Raw genomic sequence first — 24,425 nt, 5'->3', positions numbered from 1 at the left:
TGTCCTGGCCACAGGAGGCACTGGTGGTAGCGCTGGTACCGGTGGTGCGATGACGATATCTGGTGGAGCTGGCGGCAGTACTGGCGGCGCATTGACGTTCGCGAGCGGCAAAGCATCGAGCGGCATCAGTGGATCTATCACGCTGAACACTGGCGATGGCCTCGCGGCGACAAGCTCCAGCGGTGCTATCACGGTAGCGTCTGGACCTACGTCTTCCGGGTCGAGTGGCTCGATCTCTTTGTCGACGGGTGCGTCGACCAGTGGAGGCACTGGTGGCGCGATCTCGCTGTCGGTTGGCAGTGGCACAGTTGGCGCCGGTGGCAATGTAAACGTCGCCGCAGGTGGGACTACCGCTGCTAGCAGTGTCGGTGGATTGGTTGACATCACGAGTGGTTCGGCGTCGGCGTCTCTGTCGACCAGTGGCCAGGTGACGTTGCGGTCAGCGACCGGTGGTTCGTCTGGCCTGGTGACGGTGAGTTCCGGTAGCACTACTAGTGGCGCGTCGGGTTCAGTGCGAGTTGTGTCAGGAACAAGCTCTGGCGGTGCCAGTGGACAAGTCACTGTGAGCGCTGGAGATAGCAGCGGCACGGCTGGTGTTGGTGGTGCGGTCTCGATCTCGAGCGGCTTGACGAGCAGTGCGGCCGGTGCTGGCGGCGCTGTGTCGATCACGGGCGGTACCGGCGGCAGCACGGGAACTGGTGGTGCTCTGGCGCTCTCCGGTGGCGGTGGCGGCAGTACTGGCGGCGCATTGACGTTCGCGAGCGGCAAAGCATCGAGCGGCATCAGTGGATCTATCACGCTGAACACTGGCGATGGCCTCGCGGCGACAAGCTCCAGCGGTGCTATCACGGTAGCGTCTGGACCTACGTCTTCCGGGTCGAGTGGCTCGATCTCTTTGTCGACGGGTGCGTCGACCAGTGGAGGCACTGGTGGCGCGATCTCGCTGTCGGTTGGCAGTGGCACAGTTGGCGCCGGTGGCAATGTAAACGTCGCCGCAGGTGGGACTACCGCTGCTAGCAGTGTCGGTGGATTGGTTGACATCACGAGTGGTTCGGCGTCGGCGTCTCTGTCGACCAGTGGCCAGGTGACGTTGCGGTCAGCGACCGGTGGTTCGTCTGGCCTGGTGACGGTGAGTTCCGGTAGCACTACTAGTGGCGCGTCGGGTTCAGTGCGAGTTGTGTCAGGAACAAGCTCTGGCGGTGCCAGTGGACAAGTCACTGTGAGCGCTGGAGATAGCAGCGGCACGGCTGGTGTTGGTGGTGCGGTCTCGATCTCGAGCGGCTTGACGAGCAGTGCGGCCGGTGCTGGCGGCGCTGTGTCGATCACGGGCGGTACCGGCGGCAGCACGGGAACTGGTGGTGCTCTGGCGCTCTCCGGTGGCGGTGGCGGCAGTACTGGCGGCGCATTGACGTTCGCGAGCGGCAAAGCATCGAGCGGCATCAGTGGATCTATCACGCTGAACACTGGCGATGGCCTCGCGGCGACAAGCTCCAGCGGTGCTATCACGGTAGCGTCTGGACCTACGTCTTCCGGGTCGAGTGGCTCGATCTCTTTGTCGACGGGTGCGTCGACCAGTGGAGGCACTGGTGGCGCGATCTCGCTGTCGGTTGGCAGTGGCACAGTTGGCGCCGGTGGCAATGTAAACGTCGCCGCAGGTGGGACTACCGCTGCTAGCAGTGTCGGTGGATTGGTTGACATCACGAGTGGTTCGGCGTCGGCGTCTCTGTCGACCAGTGGCCAGGTGACGTTGCGGTCAGCGACCGGTGGTTCGTCTGGCCTGGTGACGGTGAGTTCCGGTAGCACTACTAGTGGCGCGTCGGGTTCAGTGCGAGTTGTGTCAGGAACAAGCTCTGGCGGTGCCAGTGGACAAGTCACTGTGAGCGCTGGAGATAGCAGCGGCACGGCTGGTGTTGGTGGTGCGGTCTCGATCTCGAGCGGCTTGACGAGCAGTGCGGCCGGTGCTGGCGGCGCTGTGTCGATCACGGGCGGTACCGGCGGCAGCACGGGAACTGGTGGTGCTCTGGCGCTCTCCGGTGGCGGTGGCGGCAGTACTGGCGGCGCATTGACGTTCGCGAGCGGCAAAGCATCGAGCGGCATCAGTGGATCTATCACGCTGAACACTGGCGATGGCCTCGCGGCGACAAGCTCCAGCGGTGCTATCACGGTAGCGTCTGGACCTACGTCTTCCGGGTCGAGTGGCTCGATCTCTTTGTCGACGGGTGCGTCGACCAGTGGAGGCACTGGTGGCGCGATCTCGCTGTCGGTTGGCAGTGGCACAGTTGGCGCCGGTGGCAATGTAAACGTCGCCGCAGGTGGGACTACCGCTGCTAGCAGTGTCGGTGGATTGGTTGACATCACGAGTGGTTCGGCGTCGGCGTCTCTGTCGACCAGTGGCCAGGTGACGTTGCGGTCAGCGACCGGTGGTTCGTCTGGCCTGGTGACAGTGAGTTCCGGTAGCACTACTAGTGGCGCGTCGGGTTCAGTGAGTGTTGTGTCAGGAACAAGCTCTGGCGGTGCCAGTGGACAAGTCACTGTGAGCGCTGGAGATAGCAGCGGCACGGCTGGTGTTGGTGGTGCGGTCTCGATCTCGAGCGGCTTGACGAGCAGTGCGGCCGGTGCTGGCGGCACTGTGTCGATCACGGGCGGCTTGACGAGCGGCAGCGCGGGCGTTGGCGGCGCTGTCCTGGCCACAGGAGGCACCGGTGGTAGCGCTGGTACCGGTGGTGCTCTGGCGCTCTCCGGTGGCGGTGGCGGCAGTACTGGCGGCGCATTGACGTTCGCGAGCGGCAAAGCATCGAGCGGCATCAGTGGATCTATCACGCTGAACACTGGCGATGGCCTCGCGGCGACAAGCTCCAGCGGTGCTATCACGGTAGCGTCTGGACCTACGTCTTCCGGGTCGAGTGGCTCGATCTCTTTGTCGACGGGTGCGTCGACCAGTGGAGGCACTGGTGGCGCGATCTCGCTGTCGGTTGGCAGTGGCACAGTTGGCGCCGGTGGCAATGTAAACGTCGCCGCAGGTGGGACTACCGCTGCTAGCAGTGTCGGTGGATTGGTTGACATCACGAGTGGTTCGGCGTCGGCGTCTCTGTCGACCAGTGGCCAGGTGACGTTGCGGTCAGCGACCGGTGGTTCGTCTGGCCTGGTGACGGTGAGTTCCGGTAGCACTACTAGTGGCGCGTCGGGTTCAGTGCGAGTTGTGTCAGGAACAAGCTCTGGCGGTGCCAGTGGACAAGTCACTGTGAGCGCTGGAGATAGCAGCGGCACGGCTGGTGTTGGTGGTGCGGTCTCGATCTCGAGCGGCTTGACGAGCAGTGCGGCCGGTGCTGGCGGCACTGTGTCGATCACGGGCGGTACCGGCGGCAGCACGGGAACTGGTGGTGCTCTGGCGCTCTCCGGTGGCGGTGGCGGCAGTACTGGCGGCGCATTGACGTTCGCGAGCGGCAAAGCATCGAGCGGCATCAGTGGATCTATCACGCTGAACACTGGCGATGGCCTCGCGGCGACAAGCTCCAGCGGTGCTATCACGGTAGCGTCTGGACCTACGTCTTCCGGGTCGAGTGGCTCGATCTCTTTGTCGACGGGTGCGTCGACCAGTGGAGGCACTGGTGGCGCGATCTCGCTGTCGGTTGGCAGTGGCACAGTTGGCGCCGGTGGCAATGTAAACGTCGCCGCAGGTGGGACTACCGCTGCTAGCAGTGTCGGTGGATTGGTTGACATCACGAGTGGTTCGGCGTCGGCGTCTCTGTCGACCAGTGGCCAGGTGACGTTGCGGTCAGCGACCGGTGGTTCGTCTGGCCTGGTGACGGTGAGTTCCGGTAGCACTACTAGTGGCGCGTCGGGTTCAGTGCGAGTTGTGTCAGGAACAAGCTCTGGCGGTGCCAGTGGACAAGTCACTGTGAGCGCTGGAGATAGCAGCGGCACGGCTGGTGTTGGTGGTGCGGTCTCGATCTCGAGCGGCTTGACGAGCAGTGCGGCCGGTGCTGGCGGCGCTGTGTCGATCACGGGCGGCTTGACGAGCGGCAGCGCGGGCGTTGGCGGCGCTGTCCTGGCCACAGGAGGCACTGGTGGTAGCGCTGGTACCGGTGGTGCGATGACGATATCTGGTGGTGCTGGCGGCAGTACCGGCGGCGCGTTGGCTTTAGCGAGTGGGAGCGCTTCGAGCGGTCTCACTGGATCAGTGCTGGTGACAACAGGCTCGTTGACGGATACAACGACGGCGACCAAGACGAGTGGTGATGTTACGGTAGCGTCTGGACCTACGTCTTCCGGGTCGAGTGGCTCGATCTCTTTGTCGACGGGTGCGTCGACCAGTGGAGGCACTGGTGGCGCGATCTCGCTGTCGGTTGGCAGTGGCACAGTTGGCACCGGTGGCAATGTAAACGTCGCCGCAGGTGGGACTACCGCTGCTAGCAGTGTCGGTGGATTGGTTGACATCACGAGTGGTTCGGCGTCGGCGTCTCTGTCGACCAGTGGCCAGGTGACGTTGCGGTCAGCGACCGGTGGTTCGTCTGGCCTGGTGACGGTGAGTTCCGGTAGCACTACTAGTGGCGCGTCGGGTTCAGTGCGAGTTGTGTCAGGAACAAGCTCTGGCGGTGCCAGTGGACAAGTCACTGTGAGCGCTGGAGATAGCAGCGGCACGGCTGGTGTTGGTGGTGCGGTCTCGATCTCGAGCGGCTTGACGAGCAGTGCGGCCGGTGCTGGCGGCACTGTGTCGATCACGGGCGGTACCGGCGGCAGCACGGGAACTGGTGGTGCTCTGGCGCTCTCCGGTGGCGGTGGCGGCAGTACTGGCGGCGCATTGACGTTCGCGAGCGGCAAAGCATCGAGCGGCATCAGTGGATCTATCACGCTGAACACTGGCGATGGCCTCGCGGCGACAAGCTCCAGCGGTGCTATCACGGTAGCGTCTGGACCTACGTCTTCCGGGTCGAGTGGCTCGATCTCTTTGTCGACGGGTGCGTCGACCAGTGGAGGCACTGGTGGCGCGATCTCGCTGTCGGTTGGCAGTGGCACAGTTGGCGCCGGTGGCAATGTAAACGTCGCCGCAGGTGGGACTACCGCTGCTAGCAGTGTCGGTGGATTGGTTGACATCACGAGTGGTTCGGCGTCGGCGTCTCTGTCGACCAGTGGCCAGGTGACGTTGCGGTCAGCGACCGGTGGTTCGTCTGGCCTGGTGACGGTGAGTTCCGGTAGCACTACTAGTGGCGCGTCGGGTTCAGTGCGAGTTGTGTCAGGAACAAGCTCTGGCGGTGCCAGTGGACAAGTCACTGTGAGCGCTGGAGATAGCAGCGGCACGGCTGGTGTTGGTGGTGCGGTCTCGATCTCGAGCGGCTTGACGAGCAGTGCGGCCGGTGCTGGCGGCGCTGTGTCGATCACGGGCGGTACCGGCGGCAGCACGGGAACTGGTGGTGCTCTGGCGCTCTCCGGTGGCGGTGGCGGCAGTACTGGCGGCGCATTGACGTTCGCGAGCGGCAAAGCATCGAGCGGCATCAGTGGATCTATCACGCTGAACACTGGCGATGGCCTCGCGGCGACAAGCTCCAGCGGTGCTATCACGGTAGCGTCTGGACCTACGTCTTCCGGGTCGAGTGGCTCGATCTCTTTGTCGACGGGTGCGTCGACCAGTGGAGGCACTGGTGGCGCGATCTCGCTGTCGGTTGGCAGTGGCACAGTTGGCGCCGGTGGCAATGTAAACGTCGCCGCAGGTGGGACTACCGCTGCTAGCAGTGTCGGTGGATTGGTTGACATCACGAGTGGTTCGGCGTCGGCGTCTCTGTCGACCAGTGGCCAGGTGACGTTGCGGTCAGCGACCGGTGGTTCGTCTGGCCTGGTGACGGTGAGTTCCGGTAGCACTACTAGTGGCGCGTCGGGTTCAGTGCGAGTTGTGTCAGGAACAAGCTCTGGCGGTGCCAGTGGACAAGTCACTGTGAGCGCTGGAGATAGCAGCGGCACGGCTGGTGTTGGTGGTGCGGTCTCGATCTCGAGCGGCTTGACGAGCAGTGCGGCCGGTGCTGGCGGCGCTGTGTCGATCATGGGCGGCTTGACGAGCGGCAGCGCGGGCGTTGGCGGCGCTGTCCTGGCCACAGGAGGCACTGGTGGTAGCGCTGGTACCGGTGGTGCGATGACGATATCTGGTGGTGCTGGCGGCAGTACTGGCGGCGCGTTGGCTTTAGCGAGTGGGAGCGCTTCGAGCGGTCTCACTGGATCAGTGCTGGTGACAACAGGCTCGTTGACGGATACAACGACGGCGACCAAGACGAGTGGTGATGTTACGGTAGCGTCTGGACCTACGTCTTCCGGGTCGAGTGGCTCGATCTCTTTGTCGACGGGTGCGTCGACCAGTGGAGGCACTGGTGGCGCGATCTCGCTGTCGGTTGGCAGTGGCACAGTTGGCGCCGGTGGCAATGTAAACGTCGCCGCAGGTGGGACTACCGCTGCTAGCAGTGTCGGTGGATTGGTTGACATCACGAGTGGTTCGACGTCGGCGTCTCTGTCGACCAGTGGCCAGGTGACGTTGCGGTCAGCGACCGGTGGTTCGTCTGGCCTGGTGACGGTGAGTTCCGGTAGCACTACTAGTGGCGCGTCGGGTTCAGTGAGTGTTGTGTCAGGAACAAGCTCTGGCGGTGCCAGTGGACAAGTCACTGTGAGCGCTGGAGATAGCAGCGGCACGGCTGGTGTTGGTGGTGCGGTCTCGATCTCGAGCGGCTTGACGAGCAGTGCGGCCGGTGCTGGCGGCGCTGTGTCGATCACGGGCGGTACCGGCGGCAGCACGGGAACTGGTGGTGCTCTGGCGCTCTCCGGTGGCGGTGGCGGCAGTACTGGCGGCGCATTGACGTTCGCGAGCGGCAAAGCATCGAGCGGCATCAGTGGATCTATCACGCTGAACACTGGCGATGGCCTCGCGGCGACAAGCTCCAGCGGTGCTATCACGGTAGCGTCTGGACCTACGTCTTCCGGGTCGAGTGGCTCGATCTCTTTGTCGACGGGTGCGTCGACCAGTGGAGGCACTGGTGGCGCGATCTCGCTGTCGGTTGGCAGTGGCACAGTTGGCGCCGGTGGCAATGTAAACGTCGCCGCAGGTGGGACTACCGCTGCTAGCAGTGTCGGTGGATTGGTTGACATCACGAGTGGTTCGGCGTCGGCGTCTCTGTCGACCAGTGGCCAGGTGACGTTGCGGTCAGCGACCGGTGGTTCGTCTGGCCTGGTGACGGTGAGTTCCGGTAGCACTACTAGTGGCGCGTCGGGTTCAGTGCGAGTTGTGTCAGGAACAAGCTCTGGCGGTGCCAGTGGACAAGTCACTGTGAGCGCTGGAGATAGCAGCGGCACGGCTGGTGTTGGTGGTGCGGTCTCGATCTCGAGCGGCTTGACGAGCAGTGCGGCCGGTGCTGGCGGCACTGTGTCGATCACGGGCGGTACCGGCGGCAGCACGGGAACTGGTGGTGCTCTGGCGCTCTCCGGTGGCGGTGGCGGCAGTACTGGCGGCGCATTGACGTTCGCGAGCGGCAAAGCATCGAGCGGCATCAGTGGATCTATCACGCTGAACACTGGCGATGGCCTCGCGGCGACAAGCTCCAGCGGTGCTATCACGGTAGCGTCTGGACCTACGTCTTCCGGGTCGAGTGGCTCGATCTCTTTGTCGACGGGTGCGTCGACCAGTGGAGGCACTGGTGGCGCGATCTCGCTGTCGGTTGGCAGTGGCACAGTTGGCGCCGGTGGCAATGTAAACGTCGCCGCAGGTGGGACTACCGCTGCTAGCAGTGTCGGTGGATTGGTTGACATCACGAGTGGTTCGGCGTCGGCGTCTCTGTCGACCAGTGGCCAGGTGACGTTGCGGTCAGCGACCGGTGGTTCGTCTGGCCTGGTGACGGTGAGTTCCGGTAGCACTACTAGTGGCGCGTCGGGTTCAGTGCGAGTTGTGTCAGGAACAAGCTCTGGCGGTGCCAGTGGACAAGTCACTGTGAGCGCTGGAGATAGCAGCGGCACGGCTGGTGTTGGTGGTGCGGTCTCGATCTCGAGCGGCTTGACGAGCAGTGCGGCCGGTGCTGGCGGCGCTGTGTCGATCACGGGCGGTACCGGCGGCAGCACGGGAACTGGTGGTGCTCTGGCGCTCTCCGGTGGCGGTGGCGGCAGTACTGGCGGCGCATTGACGTTCGCGAGCGGCAAAGCATCGAGCGGCATCAGTGGATCTATCACGCTGAACACTGGCGATGGCCTCGCGGCGACAAGCTCCAGCGGTGCTATCACGGTAGCGTCTGGACCTACGTCTTCCGGGTCGAGTGGCTCGATCTCTTTGTCGACGGGTGCGTCGACCAGTGGAGGCACTGGTGGCGCGATCTCGCTGTCGGTTGGCAGTGGCACAGTTGGCGCCGGTGGCAATGTAAACGTCGCCGCAGGTGGGACTACCGCTGCTAGCAGTGTCGGTGGATTGGTTGACATCACGAGTGGTTCGGCGTCGGCGTCTCTGTCGACCAGTGGCCAGGTGACGTTGCGGTCAGCGACCGGTGGTTCGTCTGGCCTGGTGACGGTGAGTTCCGGTAGCACTACTAGTGGCGCGTCGGGTTCAGTGCGAGTTGTGTCAGGAACAAGCTCTGGCGGTGCCAGTGGACAAGTCACTGTGAGCGCTGGAGATAGCAGCGGCACGGCTGGTGTTGGTGGTGCGGTCTCGATCTCGAGCGGCTTGACGAGCAGTGCGGCCGGTGCTGGCGGCGCTGTGTCGATCACGGGCGGTACCGGCGGCAGCACGGGAACTGGTGGTGCTCTGGCGCTCTCCGGTGGCGGTGGCGGCAGTACTGGCGGCGCATTGACGTTCGCGAGCGGCAAAGCATCGAGCGGCATCAGTGGATCTATCACGCTGAACACTGGCGATGGCCTCGCGGCGACAAGCTCCAGCGGTGCTATCACGGTAGCGTCTGGACCTACGTCTTCCGGGTCGAGTGGCTCGATCTCTTTGTCGACGGGTGCGTCGACCAGTGGAGGCACTGGTGGCGCGATCTCGCTGTCGGTTGGCAGTGGCACAGTTGGCGCCGGTGGCAATGTAAACGTCGCCGCAGGTGGGACTACCGCTGCTAGCAGTGTCGGTGGATTGGTTGACATCACGAGTGGTTCGGCGTCGGCGTCTCTGTCGACCAGTGGCCAGGTGACGTTGCGGTCAGCGACCGGTGGTTCGTCTGGCCTGGTGACGGTGAGTTCCGGTAGCACTACTAGTGGCGCGTCGGGTTCAGTGCGAGTTGTGTCAGGAACAAGCTCTGGCGGTGCCAGTGGACAAGTCACTGTGAGCGCTGGAGATAGCAGCGGCACGGCTGGTGTTGGTGGTGCGGTCTCGATCTCGAGCGGCTTGACGAGCAGTGCGGCCGGTGCTGGCGGCGCTGTGTCGATCACGGGCGGTACCGGCGGCAGCACGGGAACTGGTGGTGCTCTGGCGCTCTCCGGTGGCGGTGGCGGCAGTACTGGCGGCGCATTGACGTTCGCGAGCGGCAAAGCATCGAGCGGCATCAGTGGATCTATCACGCTGAACACTGGCGATGGCCTCGCGGCGACAAGCTCCAGCGGTGCTATCACGGTAGCGTCTGGACCTACGTCTTCCGGGTCGAGTGGCTCGATCTCTTTGTCGACGGGTGCGTCGACCAGTGGAGGCACTGGTGGCGCGATCTCGCTGTCGGTTGGCAGTGGCACAGTTGGCGCCGGTGGCAATGTAAACGTCGCCGCAGGTGGGACTACCGCTGCTAGCAGTGTCGGTGGATTGGTTGACATCACGAGTGGTTCGGCGTCGGCGTCTCTGTCGACCAGTGGCCAGGTGACGTTGCGGTCAGCGACCGGTGGTTCGTCTGGCCTGGTGACGGTGAGTTCCGGAAGCACTACTAGTGGCGCGTCGGGTTCAGTGAGTGTTGTGTCAGGAACAAGCTCTGGCGGTGCCAGTGGACAAGTCACTGTGAGCGCTGGAGATAGCAGCGGCACGGCTGGTGTTGGTGGTGCGGTCTCGATCTCGAGCGGCTTGACGAGCAGTGCGGCCGGTGCTGGCGGCGCTGTGTCGGTCACGGGCGGTACCGGCGGCAGCACGGGAACTGGTGGTGCTCTGGCGCTCTCCGGTGGCGGTGGCGGCAGTACTGGCGGCGCATTGACGTTCGCGAGCGGCAAAGCATCGAGCGGCATCAGTGGATCTATCACGCTGAACACTGGCGATGGCCTCGCGGCGACAAGCTCCAGCGGTGCTATCACGGTAGCGTCTGGACCTACGTCTTCCGGGTCGAGTGGCTCGATCTCTTTGTCGACGGGTGCGTCGACCAGTGGAGGCACTGGTGGCGCGATCTCGCTGTCGGTTGGCAGTGGCACAGTTGGCGCCGGTGGCAATGTAAACGTCGCCGCAGGTGGGACTACCGCTGCTAGCAGTGTCGGTGGATTGGTTGACATCACGAGTGGTTCGGCGTCGGCGTCTCTGTCGACCAGTGGCCAGGTGACGTTGCGGTCAGCGACCGGTGGTTCGTCTGGCCTGGTGACGGTGAGTTCCGGTAGCACTACTAGTGGCGCGTCGGGTTCAGTGCGAGTTGTGTCAGGAACAAGCTCTGGCGGTGCCAGTGGACAAGTCACTGTGAGCGCTGGAGATAGCAGCGGCACGGCTGGTGTTGGTGGTGCGGTCTCGATCTCGAGCGGCTTGACGAGCAGTGCGGCCGGTGCTGGCGGCGCTGTGTCGATCACGGGCGGTACCGGCGGCAGCACGGGAACTGGTGGTGCTCTGGCGCTCTCCGGTGGCGGTGGCGGCAGTACTGGCGGCGCATTGACGTTCGCGAGCGGCAAAGCATCGAGCGGCATCAGTGGATCTATCACGCTGAACACTGGCGATGGCCTCGCGGCGACAAGCTCCAGCGGTGCTATCACGGTAGCGTCTGGACCTACGTCTTCCGGGTCGAGTGGCTCGATCTCTTTGTCGACGGGTGCGTCGACCAGTGGAGGCACTGGTGGCGCGATCTCGCTGTCGGTTGGCAGTGGCACAGTTGGCGCCGGTGGCAATGTAAACGTCGCCGCAGGTGGGACTACCGCTGCTAGCAGTGTCGGTGGATTGGTTGACATCACGAGTGGTTCGGCGTCGGCGTCTCTGTCGACCAGTGGCCAGGTGACGTTGCGGTCAGCGACCGGTGGTTCGTCTGGCCTGGTGACTATAAGCTCTGGTGCTAGCAGTGCAGGTGTTTCTGGAGTAGTTAATGTGGTGTCAGGAGCGAGCACGGGGGGTATGAGTGGACTGGTGACGGTCGCTGGCGGAGAAGGTACTGGAGTGGGCGGAGTCGGTGGTGCTGTGGTAGTCGCAGGTGGTTTGACGAGCGATGGTGCTGGCGTCGGCGGAAAGGTGTCTGTTACAGGCGGCCGCGGTGGTACATCAGGGACTGGTGGCGAGATTGAGGTAACGGGTGGTATTGGAGGTAGTACTGGTGGCGCTTTGTCTTTTGCAAGCGGCAAAGCAATGACTGGCGCCAGTGGAGCTATCACACTAAGCACTGGATTATTAAGCGATACAACCGCAGCGACGAGCTCTAGCGGGGCTATTACAGTGGCGTCTGGCCCCGCGTCATCCGGCTCGAGTGGTTCGGTCGCATTGTTGACGGGCGCATCCACTGGTGGCAAGGGTGGGTCGATCTCGCTCTCAGTTGGCAGTGGAACAGTCGGCAATGGTAGTGGGATTGCAATAGCTGGTGGGGGTGCATCTGATGCTACTGCAGGTGCTGGTATTGGCGGCAGTATTACCATGTCTGCTGGCGATTCGGTTTCTGCAACAGGTGGCCTCCTCTCATTAGTCAGCGGAGCAGGAACTGCCAAAAGCTCCGGAAAAATTGACATTCTGAGTGCGAACGGAGGTACCAACGGCGTTAGTGGTAATGTACAACTGGCATCTGGGACTACCGGTGCTGGCAGCTCAGGCTCTCTCACACTTTCCACTGGAAATGCAGTCGGTGGCTCTGGCGGTGATATACTGGTGCAAGTTGGTTCTGGTTCTGTCGGAGCTGGTGGGGCGCTAACAATGGCATCTGGAACAGCCACTGCGGCGGCAGCAGTTGGTGGTCAAGTGTCAATTTCGTCTGGCAACGGCGGCGCTGGTGGTGGAGGTGTGACGATCCAAGCTGGCACAAGTAGTGGTGGTTTAGGCGGATCTATTACTCTATCAAGCGGCACCAGTTCGTCTTCGGCTGGCAGCGGAGAAATTATTATCGCATCCGCAAGTAAGTCAGTCGCTGGTGCGAGCGGCGCAGTCTCCTTAAAGACTGGATCAACAACGTCGGGCGGCAGTGGTAGTGTTTTGGTTTCTTCCGGGTCCACTTCAAGTGGTACTGGCGGAGCCATAACTGTCTCTGTTGGTACCGGAACAACTGGTGTTGGTGGAGGTTTGAGTCTCACTGCTGGCCAAAGTACAGGTGGAACTGGTGGAGACGCTTCCACAACTGCAGGTGGCGGTACAATCGGTGGCATGGTATCACTCGCTGGCGGGCCTGGGACTACAGGTGACGGTGGCCGCATTTCAATCACTAGCGGAGCCAGCACAGGCAGCTCCAGTGGGCCAATCCAAATTGCATCAGCTGTCGGTGGCACTGCTGGCAGTGGAGACACATCTCTTGGCTCTGGAGCAGCGTCTGGCCCGACAGGAGCTTTAACGCTATCCACGGGCGCTTCAACAAATGGCCTAGCTGGCAGCATGTCCCTAACTGTTGGATCGGGTAAGGGAACTTCGGGTGGAAGCTGGACAGCCTCAGCAGGGACAACTACTGCTGGGGTTGGTGGGCTTGCAACAGTCAGTGGAGGAGTGGGGAGTAGCTCTGGTGGTGGCGTTCAGATCAAGGGTGGTAATGGTGGCACAGCAAACGGAGGCGATGTTAGCCTGTCAAGTGGACAGAGTGCTGGCGCAGCAGGAGGCGCCATCTCGCTGACGACTGGTACAGGCGCTTCTGGATCTCCAAGTGGGACTATTACGCTATCATCCGGGACGGCGACAAGTTCTGCTAGTGGCAGTATCATGCTCCGTAGTGGCGATTCATCTGGAGGTGCAGGTGGAGCAATTGCAATGTCTGTCGGAGGAGGAAACACCGGCGACGGCGGGGCTGTCACAATTGCTGCTGGCGACACATCGTCGAGTGGCATAGGTGGCTCGGTCGATTTGAGTGCTGGTGATGCCACCTCGGGCACGGGTGGCTCAGTTTATGCGTACGTTGGTGCAGGGTCGTCGACTACAACAGATGGCGGCTTTTACGTTAAAAAGTCCACCGTTGGCGCGGCGAATATTCTCAAGGTCACAAGTATGGAATTGTCTGGCAGCAGCGCTGCAGTTGCTTTCTCTTCGACGACCTCCACGATAACTCTCACGTCCGCAACGTCGGTCATGATCGCCGGAGCGTCGACGACTGTTTCGGGCGGGGCTCTTCATGTGGACTCGCACAATTTCCGCGTGTCCAAGACCACGACGACAGACGTCTTGTTTGTGGACGTTACGGGGAGCGTTGTAAATGCCCTCGCGATGAATGTTCTTGGGCAATTGAATTTAAGTGCTGCACAGGCGTCCATCGTTCATTCTTCGACTGGGCCTACGGACACGCTAACGGTATCTTCACCAAACTTGAAGTTGACGGGCGGTAATGTCATCTTCGATGGCAGTGCTGTGACTACTGCGTCTCCAGCTCCAACCGGAGGAGGTTCGTGCACCGTCGGAACACTTCTTTACGATGCGAACGCGATCTACTTCTGCGGGAGCGGGGCTGTGTGGAAGAAGATCCCCCTGCAGACGTATCCATAGGGCATTAACTCTAGCTTGGTAGTCAACACATGCATGTTTATATGGGGGAAAAAATACATATCATTTACATTTACTGTGGAGAACGCTGAGGCTGGGCAAATGCAGTCGTCTGTGCGCTCTGCGATTGCGTTCGCTCGAAGGTGTACTCCCCGAGCATTAACAGCGACAGAGGTCTATATTCGTTTAGTGTCGTCGACTATAGTTGTTGCCTTCTGAAGATAGGACCAGGTTGACGACACGGTAGATGCAACTGCAACAGAATACGTCTACTTTGGGACAATGTTCAGCAGTCCGTGGGCGCCTTGTTTCTTGGGGGGAACCAAGATGGCCTTGCGCACGTCACAACCCTGCATATGGCGCTGCACTGCGGGCGAGGCCAATGCCAGCGCCAACACGGCGTCCGAGTCTCGAGCCTCCAGCAACGTGGGGTCCACCAGAATCGTATCGCGCGGCTTGCCTTGCACTTGCAGCACTACTTTCACTTGAGCACAGTCCAGCAGCGCCGGGTCGTACGCCGGCCATGTGCAGGTATGCACATCAGCTGCCTCATTACCGTCCTGCAGAGCCTGGAACATCTCTGCAGCGGTATGTGGGGCCAGAGGCGCCATCATCTGAACCAGCGCCCGTAGAGCCTCCTCGTAAACAGCAGAACCTTGAAGTTGTGTGCGACGCTCGCCAAGCCGGTTGGATAGCTTCATCAATTCTGCGATGGCGACATTGAACGACTGGTAGTCGTTTAGTGCTTCAGTCACGCGCTTAATCGTCCCATGCAGCTCGTGGCGGAGTTCCTTCTCGTCTTCCTCACTAGCAGAAATACTAGCACTCTGACAGCGGTGAGCCAACGCACCATCCAACAGCGACCAAATGCGTGCCAGCCAGCGCGATTGGCCTGCGAGATCTGCCTCATCCCACTCCAACTCGTGCGCGGGTGGTGCCTTGAAGAGCACTGCGAGGCGAGTCACATCCGCACCGTGGCGTGAACGGATTTGCTCCGGATCCACGCCGTTGTGCTTCGACTTGGACATCTTTTCCCACAGCGTCACCACCGGCAACCCAGTCTTCTTTTCTACCACCATTGCACGACCATCATCCATCACCTCTTCGTATTCACTGGGTGCTAGCGGTCGCAGCGAACCGGGAGACTTGTGAGTGCGTCCGAGCACCATACCCTGCGCCAAAAGCTGTGCGAAAGGTTCATCTGTGGCCAGGTACCCTTGGTCAAACATGAACTTGGTCACGAAGCGCGAGTACAGCAAGTGCAGAATCGCATGCTCGATGCCACCGATGTAAAGGTCCACCCCCGCGCGCTTTAGCCATGTTCGCGCCTGCTCGGGCTTGAAAGCAACAGCATCGTTTCGGGCATCACAGTAGCGCATATAATACCATGAGCTATCGACAAAAGTGTCAAGTGTGTCGGTATCGCGCTCAGCTTCACCACCGCAACTCGGGCATTTGCAGTGCTTCCAGCCAGCCATGCGCGCAAGCGGGGAGTCACTGCTACCTTCGCCGCGTAAGTCGTCAGCCACGTCCTCGCCCACGGGCGGCAGTTGCACTGGGAGCTGCTCCGTAGGAACTCCAACTGGCCCACACGACGGGCAGTGAATGATCGGTACGGGTGTACCCCAATAGCGCTGCCGCGACACGAGCCAATCTCGAAGACGAAACTGAGTCATAGCCCCACCGACGCCTTCATCCTCAAGACGAGCGTTGATCGCGGTTGTCGCCTCTTGCGACGTCATGCCGGAGAGCTCGCCACTGTTGCGCAGCACACCATGATCTGTGAACACTTCGTCTTCGTTGCACACAGCCCCATCGCTGCTGCCTACCACAGAACGCACCTCAAGGTTGTGGTGCCGCGCGAAGGCCAGATCTCGACTGTCGTGCGCCGGCACACCCATGACCACACCCGTGCCGTAATGCGCTAATACGTACTCGGCCAAGTAAATGGGCACGTGGCGGCCCGTGAGCGGGTGTCGCGCATACAGCCCCGTGAACACTCCCGTCGTCGTGTCACCCTTACCGCGGTCGTCCTTGCCCATAGCGCGCACCTTAGCGACATACGCGTCGACAGCAGCGCGTTGTGCTGCCGGAACGTGAGCGAGCAGAGCCTCCACCTCCACACTTTCAGGAGCCAACGAAACAAAGCTCACCCCGAAAACCGTGTCGACGCGCGTCGTGAAGACGGTCAGCGAGATCGGCTTCGCAGCGGCTCCTGGGGCGTCCACCACGACTAGAAACTCGACCCGCGAGCCCTGCGAGCGTCCGATCCACGACGACTGCATGCGCTTGACAGCGTCCGGCCACTTGTTGAGCTACCCAATTACACGCCAGATTCTGTTAGCTCAGACCTCCCCACCTCAGCCTTCCCCCGTGTGCCGTACCTTGTCCAAGTCGTCCAGCAGTCGATCCCCGTACTCCGTGATGCGGAGGAACCACTGGTTGAGCGAGCGCTGCTCGACGACCGCGCCGGAGCGCCAGGACCTGCCCTCCGCGTCCACCTGCTCGTTGGCGAGCACCGTCTTGTCCACGGGGTCCCAGTTCACGAGCGCCTCCTTGCGGTAAGCCAGCCCCTCGTGGAACATCTGCAGGAAGATCCACTGCGTCCACTTGTAGTAGTCGGGCATGCACGTGGTGACCTCTCGGTCCCAGTCGAAGCGGATGCCCAGCGCCTTGAGCTGCCGCTTGGCCTGCGCAATGTTGGCCACCGTCCAGTCCGCGGGCGAGACGCCGCGCTCGATGGCCGCGTTCTCGGCCGGCAGTCCGAAGGCGTCCCAGCCCATGGGGTGCAGCACGTCGTAGCCCTGCATGCGCTTGAGCCGCGCCATACAGTCGCTGATGGTGTACACGCGCACGTGGCCCATGTGCAGCTGGCCCGACGGGTACGGGAACATGGAGAGGCAGTAGAACGGCTCCTTCGTCGTGGGCTCGGCGGATGGCGGCTGCAGCTCCTGCTGCGCCCAGCGCTTCTGCCACTTGGCCTCGATGGGCCCCCACGCGTGCGTGGGCGTCGCCACAGTGGCGAAGCTGCGGCGCGCCGCGAGCGCCCCGCGTCGAAGACCGCAGCGCAACATGTCAAGTGTCAAAATGATACTTTGTGTGGCTGGGCGGGGCGATAGGAGATTGTACTATAATACGGTATTACTTTCAAAAGATTTTCAAGTGAGCAGGCGCCGACGACTGACGCATTCATTGAGACGATGGTGGTCGCGGCAGGAGACATCTCGACGTTCAACATCCAGCACGGCTACGTGGAGGGGCTGGTGCGCGGCTTCCGCTCGGGCTTCCTGGATGACGTGGACTACCACCACCTCACGCAGTGCGAGAGCCTCGAAGGTCGTTTAGGTCGTTAAGAACCAACTGCTGGGATCGGTTATTAACACGTGATTGTATGCCGCCCTGCAGACGTGAAGCTGAACCTGCAGGAGACGGACTACGACCAGTTCCTGGCGGACGAGGTGCATGCGCCGCAGAAGAGAGGAGACTGGGGAGCTCAGAGGCTGACTGGTGTTTTTATCTGCTGCTACAGTCCGGTGCGATCTCGCCCGGCTTGATTCAGGCTGGCACGACCAATAAGCTAGTGGAGGAGTTCAACTTCCTGCGCGCGCAGGCCATGGAGCCGCTGGGCCAGTTCCTCGACTTCATCACGTACGCGACGCCCGCCTGTCTGGTGTTCTAGGCACTCTGTGTTTAATCGTTTGTTGCTGCGGGCGAACAGGTACGAGTACATGATCGACAACGTGATTCTCCTTCTCAAGGGAACGCTCAACGGCCGCGACGTGAACGAACTCATCGGACAGGTGCAGAACAGTGGGTGGTCTTTTAGGTGGGTAGTCGTCTAATGCCATTCCTTCGTGCTGTTGTTATTGGTACGAGCAGCTCCACCCACTGGGGAAGTTCGACGAGTCCATCATGCGCAGTATCTGCACGTTCGAGCCGAACGCCAAGGGCTACTCGGACCTGTACGAGACCGTGCTGATTGATACGCCCATCGGTACGCGAGGAATGAATTGAGTTGGCGCTATTGGTCTCTGTCAGCTGACGCCATCCTCTGCAGGAACGTACTTCAGCCAATTCCTGGAGGAAAGCGCTGGCGGGGACCGCATGGACGGCACGTCGGACGTGCGCAACGTGCTGGAGGAGGTGCAGATGGAGCTCATCAAGAACAGCATGCTCAAGCTGTGGCTCGAGGACTTTTACAACTTCTGCCAGGTGCGCTGCTCGTTGGTCGGATTGGTTCGGTTGCAGGGTGGGACGGACTAAAGTATCTTGTCCTCTTGCAGGAAATCGGTGGCGACACGGCCGTCATTATGGGAGAAATCCTCGAGGCACGAGCCGATCGCATCGCCATCAACATCACGCTGAACTCGTTCGGCACGCCACTGAACGAGGTATTGAGTTGGCACGACTTCTTTTGCGAGGTTCCAAACTAATCGTTGCCATTTGCTTCCTCAAACGTGCTTACTCTAGCCTGCCATGCGCATTTCGGATCGCACGCCGCTGTACCCTTCAATCGGCACGCTTTACCCCGACGCAACGGCGATCCTGGCGGAAGCCGGCGACGAGTCGGCGCTCGGAGCGGCGCTGGATCCGTTCCCAGTGTACCGCAAGATCTGGGAGGTGCACCAGGGTGAAGGCGTGGACAGCAAGTCGATCGATGACGCGTTCTACGAGCGCGATGTCCAGATGGCGGAGTTGGCGTTCCAGAGCCAAATGCACTTCGGTACGTTGCCATTGACGACTAAACCCTATCGAGTTCACCCCGTGTGTTGCTGACCCGTGCGTTATTGTTGTTGGCGCAGCCTGCTTCTACGCGTACGTGAAGCTGAAGGAGCAGGAGGTGCGCAACCTGGTGTGGATCTGCGAGTGTATCGTGCAGAACCAGCGTGACGCCATCAACAACTTCATCCCGATCTTCAGCGACAGCGCCCCGTGGCGTGGCAAGGGCTCCAGCAAGCACTAAGCAGCCAGTCGAGAGCTGGCGCACTCGTGCATCCATGCAGGCGGCCAGACCGCCGTCACCGGCCCTGACCGACCGTTTTAAACTTGAATAAGCATTTATCTCTCCTCCATCAGCGGCTTCCTCCTTCGCCAGCCTCGCACGCTGGTGACCTTGGCGGCGTCCCGTCTTTGGCGCCATTTTGCCCTGGTCACCCCGAGAGCTCATTTAGCAGGGTCGACGAGAGCCGCACAACCGCCGCTGCCATGGTACGCTCGGCCGCCTCCGCTGTGCTGGGCTTGCACCTGACCCTGCGCGTTGCTGTAGCACCGCCTGGCTTCTCTAGCGCAGCGCTCGACAGCGAGACGTTCGTTCTCCACGGCGCCGATCTTTCATCGAGGTGCGTAGCTCTCTGGGGTTGGCTGGCTGGGAAGCTCCCAAGCAGGAATGATCAGTATACTGATTGCCACCATGTTCTTCTGCAGCGACCAAGAGGCAGCAGCGCAACAACATCGCGCTCCTGGGGAACAGCGACGAGTACGAGTACCTCAAGGATGAGGTGGCGCGTCGCCTCATCGACCGCCTGGAGGTGCGCTTCGAGTCGAGGGCGAGCGCACTGCTGTCTTCACATGCTGAAAAGGCCTGACTGTGATGCTGCATGGCAGGATATCGAGCGCGAGTTCCCGTTGGCGCTGGATTTGGGCTGTGGCAGTGGCCATCTCTACAAGAACCTGAGCGTGGACGACGGCCTGGGTGGCGTCAAGAAGCTGATTCAATGCGACTCTGCTGGTGCGTCACTCTCAATGAGCGAACAGCTTGGGTCTCTGTCTGACCGGGTTCATATTGCAGAGAAATTGCTACTTCGTGACGCTCTGGAGCCAGAAAACACTACGCGTGCGAGTGGACTGCTGGTTGATATTGCTAAAGAGAGGAGGCTGGCCTAACTCTTGTTTGCTGGCCATCACTATCTATTGCAGTGGTGACGTCCCGCTTGGTGGCGGACGAGGAGTTCCTTCCGTTCCCGAAGCGCCACTTTGACCTGGTCATGAGCTCTTTGAGCCTGCACTGGGTGAACGACCTCGAGAGCACATTTCAGCAGGTGCTTGACACGCTGAAGCCCGACGGTGCGTTCATCGGCGCGGTCTTGGGCGGAGACTCGCTGCAGGAGCTGCGGTACGTTTAGCGTCGACCTGCGCACGTCAAAAACTGCTAACACCGATGCTATTGCAGGAGCGCCTTCATCCTCGGAGACCAAGAGCGCCAAGGCGGCATCTCGCCACACATTTCTCCCTTCATGAACGTCGCCGACGCCGGCAACCTGCTCTCGGCCACCGGCTTCAACCTGTGCACAGGTGAGCCCACTGACATCTCTCTCTGCGTGCTGCATGGCAAGACTGAACTTGTTGTTGCATGCAGTGGACACTGACTACATCCAAGTGGACTACCCGAACGCCTTCGTGCTCATGGAGCACCTGCGCGGTATGGGCGAGAACCACGCCGTGCAGTCGCGAGGAGCTCCGGCCACGCGCGACTCGCTATTGGCCACCGCTTCCATCTACCAGTCCATGTTCGGCAACCCGGACGGCACGGTGCCGGCCACCTTCCAGGTTGTCTACCTCATCGGTTGGTCGCCGCACGAGTCACAGCAGAAGCCGCTGCGACGCGGCTCGGCGGAGCACTCGCTCAAGGAGCTTGGCCACTGAGGCGCAGTAGTCTACTCGTTCCCTCATCCGAAAGGAGCAGCTCACTAAAAATTCACATTAGATGTAATACCTTGATAGTTTTTTCAGGCTGGCTCATTCTCTTCTAGTCCATTTGAACCAACACCTGCACGCACGTGCTCCCCGTGCAGAAGTTCTCGCCAGTGAGAGGATCGAGGAGCGTCAAAGCTTTACTTCTCTTCTGACGGATAGCACGTCCTGCGCATGCTGCATGTGGTATTAGGCGTAAGCGCGATAATAATATTATTGTAACGTGGGTTACGCTAGTCCAAGGTCGGTTACGCAAGTGGTAGCGTAACCCACTACAACTACCGAGGTTGTCTGGTAATAACGGTTGAGTCCACATTATAAAAGGCGGGAAACTCATGGCGGACCCGGCGTGGGGCGCGATGTCGCTGTCCGACGAGGAGATGGCGCGCGCGCTATGCGCCTTCCAGCACAAGGAGCCTCTTCCCACGCAGCGCCGCCGCCCTCTGCAACCCCGTCCGCGGCAGCCGGAGATGCCGCAGCTTGCGGCCGGTGCTCGAGCCGCCAGCGGCCTCTCGGCCTTCGGGTACCCGAGCAACGGCGCGACATACCACACGGCGCCCATGTCTGCGCGCCAGGACGAGGCGGCGTCGCTGCTCATGGGTATGCACTCGCCCTCGACGTCGAGCGACGACTGGCAGCAGCAGCAGAAGCGCGCGATACAGGAACAGATCGAGCAGCAGCAGCGCGAGCTGCAGGCCCAGATGCAGGCACAGCAGCAGCGAGATATGCAGGCGCAACTGCAGCAAATACAGGCACAGATCCAGCGACAGGAACAGCTTCATAGGCAGCAGGAACAGGTTCAGCAACACGTTCAGAGGCACGTGGAGAGGATACAGCAGTCCCCGTACGCGTCGGGGATAGATCAGACGAGATGGGGTGGGCACATGAGCTTGAGTGATGGTGGGAGTCAACGAACTGCTGTACAGCGGCCCACGCAGTTTTATGATGGAGGGTTCCAGCGCAGTCAGCTATTGCCGGTGAGACCTACGACAACAACTACAACGACGTCTGCGTATGCGGTGGATTACGCCGAAGATTCGCAGGCTGGGGTGTCGATGAGTCGGAATGAGGGGAGGTTTGCAGCCCAACAGGGTCCACCGCCAGCGCAGTCGCATTTTCGGGCGCGAAATCCTGAGCATTTTGCGGCGAGTGCGTTGCATCCGTGGGAAATGAGCGAGCCGTTGTCATTTTCAGGGATCCAGGTGGATCGAACGAAGATGCAGACCATGCAGCAGTTCATGCCTCAGCAGCACCAACAGCCTCAGCCGTATCATTCCGCTGAAGTTCACCAGCGCAGCGACCACGAGGCTTCAATGCTGATGCGTGCAAGCCGGGTGGCCCCCGATGTCACTTTCTTGAATGGCGTTATGAGGCACTTCCCGACGAGTGGAGGCTCCAACGTCGGTGCTCTTACCACAACTGCTACATCTAACGCTGTATCTGGTATGTCTCGTGATCATAAGCTCATGTTCACTCCAGCTCCAGCGCAACTTCATCCTCGGGCTCAATATCCAGTTGAAGTGCGGGCGCAAATGGATGCCCAGTCGCGGATGCCACTTCCACCAACCGGCACGACTATTGTCCCTGGTGTATCGCTGGCGTCACAGCCGACGCGCCTTATAAGCATGCGGGATCTTCTCAATGTCGAAGAGATGGCCAGCAAGGTAGCCTCGTCGCGAGGTCGACCCCGAGGAAGCAAACAGCAGTTGGCGCCTCCGAAACGCAAGCCACAGAAGAAACCTCCAGGAAAGCGTCAGCGAATGCCGCAGCAGCGAAACGAGCAAAGACCACAGCAGCCACTAATCAGTAGGCCTAACGGTCTCCTATCGAACCAGAGCTCAAGTCTAGGGCCCACTGGAGCTTCCACGTTGATCACCAAGCCGTGCACACCGATGTATTTAGCGTTCATGGAATCCCGAGCTGCTCGTGCATTACAGCAGACTTCTGGTATCACAAGCACGAATCCGTCGGTTCCGGTAGTCCCAACCACGCAGCCTCAACTCTCTGCACCGTCCTCTGTAAAATCTCCCACCCAAGCCATTAAGCAGGTTGTGGGTGTTGCCACGGATGGATCAGCCCCGGCGAAAAGGAAGAGAGCTTCGTACAAAAGGAAAAGAGTGGATACACCACCAGGTGTGCGTGATCTTCCGGTTATAACTCAGCCTGAACAGCAACAGCCTCTGTTCATCAATGGGCCAGAGCAGACTGCAACAAAGCCAGAGGCATCTGTGCGTACACAAGAACCAGACTTTTCTCTGGTGAGCACTGTCGAAAGAGCTTTGACAAATAAGCAGCACACGGTTGCAGACGATCACCCCCCCCGTTCAGCCGGCATTTCTAATAACCCGGTGGATTGTGCATTTGAGCAGCAACAGCTACAGCAGCAACCTGGCCGACCTTCCGTATTCAACAGCGTCCAATCCCAGAACAAGCTGGAAGGTGGTAGCTCGACACAACGTATACACAGACCAAATTTACCCCAGGCAGTGTCGAATCAGTTGGCTAAGCATGGCGGAGGGCAGCAGGGCGCAGATAATGAGCGTTCATTATCTGCGCCTTGGGGAATTCCTACGGTAAGTGGATCGAATCCAGCCTTCGCGGCTACATCGCCTTCAGTGGCACAGGCGCTTCCGGGATCAAATCTGCCCCGCGTGGAGAATAGAACAGTGGTGATATTTTGTAAACGGGACTTTATGCGCTACCAAGCAGCTAAAATATGGCGCAAGTACCAAGACCAGCTGAAGAAACAAGAAGACTGGCGTGAAGTCCGCGTGGCTGGTAAGCGCACGCGGTATCTTAATTCTCGATATGCTGATGGACTACGAAGACAACACAATAAAACTTACAAACGAGCTGCAAGACCTCGGAAGAAAACGGCGCAGGGGGTTCAAGTTGCTTGCAGCCATGAGGCGACTTCATTAGCAGCTCACGCAGACCCAGTGGAATTAAGGAAAGCTCTAGCCAAGCTGGTCAATAATGATGCTGGTAAGAGCTCTCCGCCAGGGACACCTGAGCTGACAGCTGATGCTGACTCGGGATCGTTGGCGAGTGCAACTGAAATTGTGTCGAATGGGAAACATGACAATTCCAGTCTCGTGGTGATGCGACAAAATGCACCAGTGAAACAACAAGAGCAGAATTGTTTGCACATCTCATCAGACGGGAGGGAGACCAAAAGTGCAGCATCAAACAGTCATAATACTGTGGTTGTTCCTACCGACCTACAAGCGCGTGCGGACGTCACCAACCCGACATCAGATGGGAATTTCAAGACAGCCGCCGCCCCCAAAGCGAATGTTGTAGCCAACGCGACATCAAATGCCAACATCGAGCTCACTACTGAAGCATCCGAAGGCAATCTTCCAGTACACAACGCAGTATCTGATCGTCACCTTGCTGCCTCCCATGAAAGTCCCAGTGGTAACATCAGCACCTCCTTTATTGGCGAGTCATCCAGTGGAAGCATTGCAGTCAGCGACGCGGTACCCGATAACATCGTCATTGTAAGGGCTGCGAACGAAGCACGTATTGACAGCATCGACAGTGCCATCACTCGTGCTAATGACAATATGAACAGCACCAGCCCGGAGTCCAATATCAAGTTCGGTATCGCTGTGGTGGCAACAGGGTCTAATGGAGAAACTGTTGTCACCGCTTGCGTTGCCGAGAGCAATACTGATGAACCTGTCATACCGAGTCAAGCAACAAAAGAGCAGGCGATCAACGACCCAGACGATGTTTTTGGAGACAACCCGTCGCAGCCGTCGGCAGAAAACGCAGAACCACACCCGTTGCTGGGGGAGATGTCGGCTAAGTCGAAGGATCATTGCACAAATTTGGCTACCCCAATGATGGAGTGACAACGGCCAACATTGCTGCTGCTGTTACCGAGACTAAGGACTGTTGCACGAATTCGGCCACTCAGAGCGGTATCCCTTCGAGCTCTACTGATTCTACGGGTGGAGTG

At 60.4% G+C, this 24,425-nt stretch overlaps 5 protein-coding genes across 5 annotated transcripts; 4 read left to right on the top strand and 1 right to left on the bottom strand.

Moving 5' to 3' along the window:
* Positions 1-12,679: 12,679 nt before the first annotated feature.
* On the top strand, positions 12,680-13,771 carry KRP23_3223 (uncharacterized protein; the record flags this gene model as incomplete). Its single annotated transcript, XM_067888043.1, has 1 exon — positions 12,680-13,771. The coding sequence occupies one exon, from the start codon at positions 12,680-12,682 to the stop codon at positions 13,769-13,771; it is 1,092 nt and encodes a 363-aa protein (XP_067747322.1).
* Positions 13,772-14,037: 266 nt separating this feature from the next.
* KRP23_3222 (Leucine--tRNA ligase) lies at positions 14,038-16,842 on the bottom strand (the record flags this gene model as incomplete). Its single annotated transcript, XM_067888042.1, has 2 exons — positions 14,038-16,083; positions 16,153-16,842. The coding sequence occupies 2 exons, from the start codon at positions 16,840-16,842 to the stop codon at positions 14,038-14,040; spliced, it is 2,736 nt and encodes a 911-aa protein (XP_067747321.1).
* A 126-nt stretch (positions 16,843-16,968) lies between these two features.
* On the top strand, positions 16,969-18,731 carry KRP23_3221 (V-type proton ATPase subunit d 2; the record flags this gene model as incomplete). Its single annotated transcript, XM_067888041.1, has 9 exons — positions 16,969-17,104; positions 17,174-17,226; positions 17,298-17,416; positions 17,487-17,568; positions 17,648-17,762; positions 17,826-17,980; positions 18,052-18,159; positions 18,239-18,491; positions 18,571-18,731. 9 exons carry the CDS (start codon positions 16,969-16,971, stop codon positions 18,729-18,731), a joined length of 1,182 nt encoding a protein of 393 aa, XP_067747320.1.
* Positions 18,732-18,973: 242 nt separating this feature from the next.
* KRP23_3220 (Arginine-hydroxylase NDUFAF5, mitochondrial) lies at positions 18,974-20,410 on the top strand (the record flags this gene model as incomplete). The annotated part of the gene is made up of 8 exons (XM_067888040.1): positions 18,974-18,976; positions 19,035-19,107; positions 19,193-19,296; positions 19,373-19,496; positions 19,557-19,601; positions 19,685-19,880; positions 19,938-20,059; positions 20,124-20,410. 8 exons carry the CDS (start codon positions 18,974-18,976, stop codon positions 20,408-20,410), a joined length of 954 nt encoding a protein of 317 aa, XP_067747319.1.
* Positions 20,411-20,793: 383 nt separating this feature from the next.
* KRP23_3219 (uncharacterized protein) lies at positions 20,794-24,318 on the top strand (the record flags this gene model as incomplete). The annotated part of the gene is made up of 2 exons (XM_067888039.1): positions 20,794-22,210; positions 23,168-24,318. 2 exons carry the CDS (start codon positions 20,794-20,796, stop codon positions 24,316-24,318), a joined length of 2,568 nt encoding a protein of 855 aa, XP_067747318.1.
* Between the last annotated feature and the right edge of the window lie 107 nt (positions 24,319-24,425).

The sequence above is a fragment of the Phytophthora ramorum genome (assembly GCF_020800215.1).
Source record: "Phytophthora ramorum isolate Pr-102 chromosome Unknown Phyram_PR-102_s0003, whole genome shotgun sequence".
NCBI classification, from domain to species: Eukaryota; Oomycota; class Peronosporomycetes; order Peronosporales; family Peronosporaceae; genus Phytophthora; species Phytophthora ramorum.
The sequence above is the reverse complement of the archived record's forward strand: the minus strand, read 5'-3'. Positions and strand labels throughout refer to the sequence as shown.